The 11,416-nt window shown below is 44.4% G+C and overlaps 1 protein-coding gene across 1 annotated transcript; it reads right to left on the bottom strand.

Moving 5' to 3' along the window:
- Positions 1-770: 770 nt before the first annotated feature.
- kpnb3 (karyopherin (importin) beta 3) lies at positions 771-9,882 on the bottom strand. Its single transcript, XM_058050663.1, has 26 exons — positions 9,715-9,882; positions 8,243-8,323; positions 7,696-7,888; positions 7,513-7,615; positions 7,169-7,265; positions 6,991-7,095; positions 6,656-6,778; positions 6,467-6,587; positions 6,280-6,367; positions 5,826-5,932; positions 5,630-5,754; positions 5,465-5,554; positions 5,211-5,384; positions 4,922-5,140; positions 4,765-4,848; positions 4,562-4,694; positions 4,372-4,493; positions 4,202-4,298; positions 3,958-4,130; positions 3,664-3,775; positions 3,528-3,583; positions 3,329-3,451; positions 2,982-3,201; positions 2,676-2,904; positions 2,465-2,606; positions 771-1,637 (listed from the first exon to the last, which is right to left on the bottom strand). Exons 1-26 carry the CDS (start codon positions 9,790-9,792, stop codon positions 1,551-1,553), a joined length of 3,282 nt encoding a protein of 1,093 aa, XP_057906646.1. The 5' UTR covers positions 9,793-9,882; the 3' UTR covers positions 771-1,550.
- Between the last annotated feature and the right edge of the window lie 1,534 nt (positions 9,883-11,416).

Below are 11,416 nucleotides of genomic sequence, written 5' to 3'. Positions count from 1 at the left end.
GTCTCCTAGCTGTGAGGTCTGCGCGCTAACCACTCGATCGCTGTGCAGCCCACGTCTGAAAATCTGGAAAAAAAAAATCATGCCTGAGAAACAGCGGCCTCTGGTGGAATATTGTTCAGTGAAAAGGTGAACTAGCACTACTTCTCACAATTACACAGAATGCATGGTGTTGTCATGGCACCTACATACAAACAGTGCAATCACATCAGTTGACGTAACTACCACCAAAGCCTGGTCTTGCTATTCTACAGAATTATTTTTGAAAAATGAAAACCGGCTTTGATTTTAATGTTTAAAATTCTGAAAATGATGGCACTGTGGTGGTTTTCAGCAAAAATGAAGTTGTGATTCATAGGTGCACAGCAGAATACATCCAAAGATTCATGAGGCAAAATTACTTTTAAAAAAAAAGCTCTAATAAAAAGTTGTGATGATCATAGTCATGTAAACCATCTGTACTGTTCTAAAATGTAAAAATGAGACAAGCTACGAGATGCAGTGAACACCTCCAAAGGAATCTCTCTTCATATCAAAATAAAAATAAAAACGATTGAATTTTCCAGATGAGACTGCTTGTGCATCTGGTTAAGATGACTCTCAGGGGAGGTGTCCGACCACTATGAAGCCTCAGGGAAGAACCAGGACATGACAAGACTCTGAAATGGCCTGGGAACACCTCAGGTGAGGCGCTGGACTAAATTGCTAGAGAGGAAAGTCTGGGTCTTCCATGATGACACCATCAGGTAATGAGGTAAGCGGAAGAAGCTGGATAGATGAATTTTCCACTTTTATTGTTTGTAGCTTGTGAAATCCCATCACATACCTGCTGGGCAGTCAGGGTTACACCATATAGAAGAGTATGGTTGCACACACAGATACTCTACAAGTCTTTATCCTGCAATGTTCTTTGTTTTCCTGCCCCAAGCCACTGCTACCTAAAAGTGAGCCTTACAGGCTGAGACAAGATCATTTCCTCTGATGATCAATGTGGAAGGCTATGGAAAAAAGCTGCTTAAAAGTCACCATTCAATCTCCCAGATGAAGTAAATTCACTATGTTCACTAGTTAGCCACTTAAACATGCCGTTACTTTGCAAACATCGCCTCTGACAGAGACCATCTCCCCCTTCCTGGTAACAAAAAAGAAAAAAAAATTCACAGGAGACAGGCAGTGTTTGCCCAGTGTGCATCTTCACCTCATTCAACTGTGCAGTCCAATACAACGTCCTTTCTCGTCCTACCCTCCCCCCAAAATATCACCCCCATCGGATCCCAATTGGTGAGTTTGTGTTGGGCGTGTCTCTTGCCAGACAAGTCACAAGGAGGCAATGGTGAGAAACATCTAGCTAAAAGGACATGAGACTGGGTTAGACATCGATGTCAGGGTCTCCTCCATGGTTGCTCCCTCCAGTCTGTTGATTGCGGGCTGTACAATAGGCCGGAGGGATTGTAGGGGGTGTGGAGCCAGTGTCCATACGCACTCTGCAGATCAGGAGGAGTGTCAACTTTTCTTCAGGGGCTTTCTTAAGAGTGGGGGTGGGACCAGGAGTTTCAGGCGGTGTTCAGTAGATCCTGTATGGCTTTCTGCTGAATCTCGTTCAGTGTTGATGTGCACTGTGACCACAAACCTCCCGACACCTGCAACAAGAATGAAATCATGTCATCCTTAAAATCTATTCGGTAGGTTTGTGGCTGGCAAAGCAGCTTCAATCTCTGAGCTAAACCTGAAAATGATTGAACAACAATTCTATCTAAAATGCCACATTCGCTCAATCTATATAGGTATCCTATAAAATCTAGTTGCACATCACTCCAAGGCGGAAGAGTATTCCATAACAGAAAGCTTCCAGTATGTGCTGTATCATTCCATTTGTGTATCTGACTGCATCACTTAATGATTTATTGCAGCCACAAAAAACACAAGCACCACCCCACTTTAGTTTAAAAGGCAGCACATGTTAAATTTACATATTTTAAGTCGCAGGCCCAACCAAACTATGGGAAAAAAGTGGTTTGGATTTTTTTGTTGCAATGTTGGTTTGTATTACACTACTGTACATATGCAACAGATGTTAGAGAACAGTTATGCATTAAGTAGGGATGCGCTGATCGATATCCTCCGACTTCTATGAAAAAGCACATGATCGTTGTATGCTGACAAATGCCACTGAATTTGCACACTACATGTTACAGCTAAGGTAACGCTTCCACTTTTACTCTTCCATTCTGCCTGTCAAATGAATGAGCATCACATTAATGGGCTGAATACAAACTACATTATACACTGTAGCTGCTTTCAAAACATGCAACATATCACATGACAACTAAATACATGACTTGGATGTAATGTGAATTGTAAATCCCCTGGAAGTCCTGCATGGACGTATGAAGTGAAATGGTGAAATGGTAGTTGTAGACAATGGTGGGCATGTGAATTGACAGGTGCACGTATTACATATGCTCACCTGCACTTGACGGATAACATTTGCCAGACGTTTGCTGCAAGCGTCTTCGTGCTTCACCGATTCGTTTGCGACTCCATCTGCAATGATGCCAAAGAGTCGGGGCAGGTTGGAGTTTTCTGGTCCAAGGACGATGGGATTGTTGCTGTGGCGACAAAGACAGTTTAGGGATCCCGAAAACCCCAAAAGGACAGGAATGAATCAGCTGCCGCACCTTTCGATGAGGTCACACAGGAAGTCAAACGTGTGGACGGCCTCCTCTTTATCTTCATTGAGAGGCAGCCAGGTGATCCAGTGGGGGAGGATTTCATTCACGTTTGCACACTCGGGCCGGAACCTCATGACCTTGCCAACAGCAGAGATGCAGTTTTCCGTGGCGTTGACATTCTCCTTGGCGCGCGAGTCGGCCGCTTGGATAACTCGTACCAGCATGGGGATTGCCTCTGGAACACGAAAATTGAGCGGTCTAGGAGGCATCGTTTGCAGTACTATATAGTACATCACTAGTAGTTTCTAGTACCTGTGCAAAACGGACGGTAGTTCTCTCCTCCATATTGTGCCATGACGCCAACACCGTAGGCGGCCGCTTGCCGAACCTCAGGGCTGGAGTCGCACAGAGACTGCAACATTGGCCGCAGAAAATACTCTGCGTATTTGAAGGAAGACGGGCTGCAGTGCTCCACCACGTCATCAAAAATACACAACCCCCACTGTCGGTCAGCCCACGGCCTGTTTGGACACTGGAAGACAAAAAGTAGGTTAAGACTTCAACCAGAAGATGTGATGGGGGCAGAACCGGGCTGTGCAATGTAGAACAAACTCAGAGCCCTCAATTCCTTCACTGGCAATCCAAAGACAAAGACTTACTATTAACTGGACAATGAGCTGCAGCAGCTGTTCAAACCAAGGCAGCACCTTCTCTTTGTAGCTACTGAAAACCGAGTGCAATATGTCCGACACTTTGGTCAGTATGTACACGTCGTTCTCATCCTGAGAGGAGGAGGAAGCGAAACCTATTAGAAGTACATTCAGTTTCATGTAGCCATGTTACCTGTCAAATATTCACCTCATCTTGCAAGGTTTCCTCCACCTGCTCATCATAGTCTTCATCCTGTCTCTTAACTGTGAAGAAAGTGTTAGTATGACCAATATCGCAAGAGCCCAGTCTTCCATCTCCAGCACATCTGGTCATGAAGCCTCACCCTGCCTCAGCTCCTGGTTCTTAAAATGTTCCTCCAGCTTCCCTTTCAAAATGCCACCTAGCTCCTCAAAATGCTCGTTGTTCAGGCAGCCGTCTCCCATCAACTCAATACACTAGGAGACAAAAGGATCAAACCGATATCAGCGATATTGGCATGCAAGTTTGCAAACTTCCACCTTCTGATTAGCTTGAGGGAAGAGCTGCTGCCTAATTCATTATCGAAAATGAAGTGCTGGCCGATGTCAGAAATATCACAGCTCTTGTGACACCACCAGGAACCAGTAACGTTTATTACCTTGGCAAAAGAATGCATGATCTCCGACCGGACGTCCAGGTCTGGCTCTGTACCGATGGCCTTGATGAGGGCGTCGCACATAAAAAGCCACATGTTGGTGAGGTACTCTGGCCCTCGAACCTGTGCACACTCCAGCAGCAATGGCATGGACTCCGCTGCCGCCACCCGCACACGTGATACAGTCAAGGAAACACTGACATGTTATCCAGAGAAAATATCCCACATCAGTTGTAGACAAGGATATCATCGTGGAAGTAGAACTTCAGCAAAGGAACCATCAGCTTCACCACTTGCTCAGTGTACTCTACAAAACCCTCTTTCAGCTCTTTGGCGTAACACACCTGTAACACAACCATATCCTTGGTTTCTATCAACAAACATCAAAGGTTTGATGAAGCAGAGTGGGATGCCTACCAGCATCTGACAGGCAGTGGACTTCTCCTCCAAGCCAGCGGTCTTGATGCCAAAGCTCTGCTGATCTCCAAGGTTGACAAACTCCCAGCCATCATCCTCAGATATGTTCTCCATATCCTGGGCTAGAAGAGATTTTTTTTGCAGTAAACCTCTCAAGATCCTGTGTCCTTAGAAGGCCAACTTAACTTACTGTCAAGGAGGGCCACCTCAGGTTTGATGGAGGCAGTCTTCATTAATGGGCCCATGACCACTGGTAGATACTGCTGAAACTCCTTCCCCAGGATCTTGCACATCCTGGCCCAGGCTGAGATCATGTAGGAGATCTTCCCAAAGGAAATCATCATTAAAACCCCACAGACCACCTAAAACCAATGTAGTGCCAAGCCTACTCACCTGTGGATCATCATCATCCAGGTCATCAAAGTTGGTCTGGGTTTTAAGGAGCAGCTGCATGACAGCAGAGGCATCTGGCATAAACTGGCAGGAAAATGAAAAAGGACTTAAGTTCGGAACACATCATCAGCATGTCAACCTCAGTCTTGCACTGTACCTTCTCCTTGCCGACAGCTAGGCCAATGAGGCTGATGCACTCAATGGTCTTGCCCCGTAAGAGCCGCAGCTCCTTCTGCACGGCATTCTCCACAATGTGTTTGAGCGAGGGCATGAACAAGTCATAATATGGTACAAACTTCTCCTCTGCTGTGTCGGCCACGGACGCAATAGAGGTCACCACCTGTTCCAGGACCAGCTTGGTGCCCTTTTGGATCAACTGATAAGGAAGGACACTGAAGAACTTCCGAAAGCAGAAGGATGACTAAACCAGAAGAGGCTTTGGGTACCTCTTGCAGCTTGGCCACCATGATGACGTGGAGGTGCTGAACCAAGTTGTCAAGATAAGGGATAAGCAAAGACTTGGGGCAGTCTTCCGTGAAATTGATGAGGGCTGCAGCTGCGTGTGCCTGCACTCGGGGGTTACTGTGGTCATCCATAGTCTGAAGCAGTGCTGATATCACCTGAACAGGAGGAAGATTTTAGTCAACACATTGAATCTTCTCAATGGGCTCTCTCTCTCTCTCTCTCAACTGCCAAGTACCTTTCCATGGAACTTCTTTTGGAAGGTTGGTGCAAAGTCTGTGGCCATCTGTCCAATAGCGTTGCAGGCAGCATACCGCACCCTGGGATGCTGAGGAGGATTTGTTTCCTGGTTGGTATTTGTAATCAATAAATAATCATTCAAATATAAAAAAAAGGCTCTTACCAAGTCCGCACAGAACATTAGTACCAGTTCAACAATGTCATTAAGAGTCGCCTCCATCTGTTGGTGGCAGCCCTCCCCGATGGCAGACAGTGCCATCAGTCCAGCATGGCGGTACTTCCAGTCAGCTAGCCATCAACATGGAGATCACTTCAAGAGAACATCGTCGTTGCCAGTCTGGGTTTGTGTGCTTACTTACAGTGGTGCAGCATCTGCATGATGTGCTGCTTGATCAGGGGCAAAATTATCTTATCTCCCAGACCGCAGGCAATTCTGTCCAGGGCACTTTCTCCAGCTACAGCGTTACTGTTGGGTGACAGCATTAATTGGATTTTCATCTTTTCAATTTATTATGACTAACCTGTCTTAACACTTGGAGAACATGTCATCTTAGTTGACCAATTTCAACAACGACTATTTTGTTGAGACAAGATGTTTAAAATAAATGTCACGTTTGTTTTAAGTTACATAGCGTATAACCGTATTTGTATGATTATAATTCTAATAATATTTATTATTACTATTATTATTAAGTGTTTATTTGTGAAAAGCATCCAGTGGCATCACAGTAGACCGTTTGAGGGATGCCAATATTGGTATCGGGATTGAAATGCTGCACTATATTGGATATATGTAAGAAAGATAAACGTTACCTGTCAAAGTCATCATCTTCCAGCTCATCAGCCATGGCCCAATCCTCATCATCCTCCAAGTCCACCATCATAGCCAGCATCTGGGGCACTGAACATGCAGAGCAATCAGTATTATACCAATGCATACCAATCAGTATTCCCAAATAATTGATATAGTTATGAATGGCATCATAAAACAAGTCCTCACCACTCTGAGCTACAAGTGTAGTATGTTTCCTCAGCATGGCCGCTGCCGTCTCTGATAAAGTGACAATGACCTCCAGTGCCAATTGTCTCTGCATATTGGTCAAGTTGGTATCTGCACAAAGCTGAAGACATGTATCCAGGTAAAGCAGCGTTATCGAGGGCAGTGCAATATTGATGCTTTCAAACAAACCTTCAGGCTGAGCAGCAGTGTGGCCTCCAAGTGAGGTCTCAGATATTTAGGTGCCGTGTCTGCAATTTCAACCAAAGATTTGAGGACAGAGTCGTCTCCTTGGTAGCAGGACTCATTCACTGCCTGATCAGAACCAGGAATGGCAAGGGTTAATGAGGACAAATCACAAGCTTCACAAGACTGAGTATCATTTGATCGGTCATGCTACATTATTTTAGGGAATACAAAGACTTCTTTCCACTTTTAGATTTAGGTTGGCATTTATACGTACTTTATATGTGTTTATATGTACTGGGGTCATGCAAAATCCGGCCAAGAACAGAAAAGCTCCAAACCTGCAGGATGCCTGGCAGTAGGTCAGCAAAATGCTTCAGTAGGGCTGTGTTGCTTTCATTGGACAGAACAAAGGAGGCAGCAGCCCGGGCTGCCAGTGTGCGGATCTGGAGGATGACGCACAAAAATTATTTAAGAGTCCACCAAATTATCTGACCCACATTTTCATGATATATTTACCTGTGGGTTTGCTTGGTCCTGCATGCACTGAACAAGCATACGTTTGATAACCTCCATGTAATGCTGCTGCTGGTTACCGAAGATCCCTGGGAAGTTCCTGGAGGAAGGGAGGAAGCAAAGACAGAAAATTAGCCACGAAAAGTCTTGAAATGGAGTGAAACCCCAAGTTTCTGAAAATCTGTGGTACCTCTACATGGTCAATTGGAAAAGTAAACCTCTGAAAACAACTTTGCATTTGCACCTCAAAAAACCTCAACTCTGTGAGCACACTGGGGAGCACCCTTTATCAACACACTGGGGAAAAAAATCCAAACAAATAGCCGCAGTAACGGGTACAATCTTACCAGAAGATGTGCAACGCAGCTTCTCGCAGGCCAACATTGTCAGAGTTGACAGAGTCAAACAGAAACTTGAGTGCCTCTGGCCACTGGTTATTGCCATCGTCATCTGGATTAAACAACACATGTCATCCAAACCTGTTCTGTCAAATTTCATAAATCAAATATAACAAAGTGCTGATATATTACCGATAAGGTTACGGGAAAGCTCAGCCGCAATGTCACAGACTTTCTTGCGGATGTTTGGCGAAGTCTCTTGTTGGATGCTGGCCAGAAGCTCTGTTTTGATGGCCGTCTGCATCTCCAGTGTCAGACCTGGGTAGATCTCTTCAAAGGAGGAGGACAGGAGCCGCCGTAGAAGCACTGCTGCCATCTGCCTAACCTGAAGGGAAAAAATATTTATATTACATGAAGCCTTTTACATGTTGTGGTCATGACATCAACCGGATTTATGTGGTCATTTTGCAATCTACATAGCAAACCAGCAGCATCCCATGCCTGGAGTGAGCACCTCTCTGCCTGCTCCCATTTCAAGACTAAAAATATCAGCCTCGAGGTAAAGAGAAGGCGTGCAAGCCTGAGGGACCAAGCAGCTGGTGGATTCAGGATCAACACAAGGGCTCCTAATATACCAAAGCCATGACTCATGGCAAACAGTTGCGAAGGCCTTCATTTGCCACCGAAATATTTCACACATGCAGGTAGGATCCAAGTAAGTGTGCCGATGGGTACGTACCTCCTCGGCAGCAGATGGCTCCCTGACAGCCTGGAGCAGGAAGGTGATTTTTGTCTGACCAGGGATGGTGTCATAGGTCTCCTGCAAATACATAATGTACATTATTATATATTGCATAAGATCTATAATGGTAGACGGTTAGTGAATGCGGACAGACTAACAAAATTCTTAATTTCCAGCAAAGGATGAAATGGGTACAAAAGGATATTTTCATCCCATTGTGGGAGTTTTATATTTTAAAAACATGCATTTCGAAAGCATTTCAGCCTTTAAAAGAGTGAAACCATGGAGAATACAATCTATGATCAATCAGGTAACTCAAGCAAAGGGACCCTGAATTTCTGCTTGCTAAAAATGAATGAATTAGCATTCATTTGCATGACAACACAGCTCAGCATCAAAGCAGTGGCAGTGCAGCAGGAGATGAATCAGAAACTGCGCATGTCAACAAAAGCCACTTCCTGCCCTGGTGTGCGGTAGGATTGTTTATCGTTTATTAAACACGAATACTGTCATGGTTCACAACATATATAGATACAGATATTTGTCTCTCTTTGCGAAAGGATTAGCACCGTCTATCGTGTAGTAGCATGGAGGTAGGCAGTCCTCGTTTTAAAGAAGTACAAGTGCTGACCGGTGAGGGAAGTTTAATAAAGACAGACTGTCACATCCAACTGGTTTTCGGGTGCTGGAGAGAGCAAGATTTGTAACAAAGCTTTGACTCCACAAGCGGGTCGTCACGGTTGAGAAAAGTGAATGGGTCATCTCGAACAGACCAGTCGAGATACGTTGATTCGATCAGAGTGGATAGTCGGAGATGGGTTCGAAATGAAATCGGGTGCATCTTGGGTGACGTGAAATAGCACATCATAGCAATTTATATTGCGTTTACACGCTAAAAGCAAGGGCCACTACGGTTGCTAACGTAACTCTTAACCCGCACTGATTTGTTTTAATGAATGAGAATTTAATCAATAGCCAAATTATAATATCAAACAACTGTTCCACACACGCAACACAAATGAACGATGCGACTGTGTACCCGATAAGTAAGTTAGCCACAGGGAAGTAGCTTGCGCCATGTAGCGCGATGCTACTTCCAGTAGTCCATTAGCTTCACGCCTATCTTCCATATCAGCTGAACAATTTAGACGATTTGCGATCATTGGGGAATTTTACTTCCAAGCTAAGCGACCGGTCGTGACAAAGACGCTTGTATGTGTACACAAATCCAGGAGTGACACGAAGACAGTTGCTGTTTTGAAGCCTGACCGTGGCCAGCTAACTACGCAACATGGTCCAGCTGGCTAGCATGGTAGCTTTAGCTGACGACTATCCAGTGTTGGCTCCCATTGCACGTGGGCTATCAACTAGCAGGGCGGTTAGCTTCAGCCAACCAACCAGCGCCCTGACTTGGGTACAGTCTAAACACTCGACAGTAGTCGATTCAAACGGACCCGAAGACTTCTCACCTCTGATTGTTTCCTGACATCGTTGTCAGGGTTGATCAGGTTCCCCAGCAAGAGGAAGAACTGCTGCTGTTCCGCCATTGCAGTGATCCAAAAAGACCAGCCGGGTGAAGACGCGGCGAATTGAGCCCGGTTGTCCCTGCTTGAGTCGCACAATGCTGCTAGCCTCCCATTGGTTTACTTTACCAACTAGGCTCAACACCCACTGGCTGTCACCTTGCACACAGGTACACGCTATTGGCTGAAATGAAACCTTCTCCTTGATTGGATAGAATAAACACAGAAAAGTGAATGTCTCGTTCCTATTCGCTAAGACTGTATTACTAAACCGCGGGAAAGGTTCGCTTAATAGAAAGCGAAACAACACACGAATTGCATACAACACATTAGCAATTCATGAACGAACATAACTGCACGTATAGACATAATGTATAAAGAAATACTAGCTTTGATTTGTATGACGTTTTGACAAAGGGCAAACACCAGTAAAAATGGGCAGTGGCAACAATTATTAAGAGCAACTGTGTGTTACAATAAATACACTTTATGGTCTCACAGTTGATTTTTCTCCATGACTTGGTCATTTCTTGTTGATTGACTGGTTGGTCGTTCACCGAATCGTTCTTCTTAACACATGAGCCCGTGTTATTTACCAAAGTTCACTATTCAGACCCCTTAGCGTGGCCACGTTTTACAGAAGCTTCTTTATGACGACTTCCACTGTGTTGGGAGTGTGACGTTGACCACTTTTGTCCAGTAGATGGCAATCAAGCTGAACTGAAGTTGAGTTCTTTCTTAAGGTCACTGGACAAGAGTGAAGATATTGGTGCTTTTTTGTTAACCATAAACATCACCACTAAACACATTATAGCATTATACACATTATTATTTCAAGTAAAAATAATGGTGTTTGGTAATAGCATAAAGGATACCCACGCGCAAATACAAATTGAGGCCTGCGTGCTAACCACTCTTCGCCCGCCTGGACATTGACGGGAAATTGAAATACATTTATAATGATAATATGGGCTGGAAATGATGAGCCCATTATACAACATAAAGTGGCAAGAAATACTTCAATACTGAATAAAGCAAGATTTGTTCTGGACCAAATATAACGCTATGCTCTCTATGGCTTTTTAGTGTTACCATATATAACTAGCATAAAAGTCTCTCAACTGTGCTACAAAAAGTCAGTTAGGGGAACCCATGATGTCGCTTATAGAAAACATACCAGCCCTTTATTCCTAAAATCACAGTTATTAAAAATTGCTGATCTCGTAAAGTTTCAAACAGCTACAATTATGCATAAAGCAAACAATCATCTGCTACCAAAAAACATAATACTATTCAGCTACATTTCTTTGGATTTCGTGCTTCCTGCAAAAACACTCTGTTTTAAAGCAGAGCTTGGGGGAGGGCAGAGAGCTTATCTGGCTTACAACTACACCCATATAAGGAAGTCCACTCCTCTGTGACATCACAAAAGAACAGTTTTACCACGCCTTCTGAAACCGAGTGTTTTGAGCCATCCCAAACTTCTTTCAGGGCTGACTTCCAAATGTACACACCTCATTATCTGAGACTTTGGCACGGTTTAACACCAGAATAAAACATTCTAACTACATTTACAGTGGGGCAAAAAAGTATTTAGTCAGCCACCAATTGTGCAAGTTCTCCCACTTGAAAAGATGAGAGAGGCCTG

The sequence above is a fragment of the Doryrhamphus excisus genome, chromosome 16 (assembly GCF_030265055.1).
Source record: "Doryrhamphus excisus isolate RoL2022-K1 chromosome 16, RoL_Dexc_1.0, whole genome shotgun sequence".
Classification (NCBI taxonomy): Eukaryota; Metazoa; Chordata; class Actinopteri; order Syngnathiformes; family Syngnathidae; genus Doryrhamphus; species Doryrhamphus excisus.
Note: the sequence above shows the minus strand (reverse complement) of the source record. Positions and strands in the feature narration are given on the sequence as shown.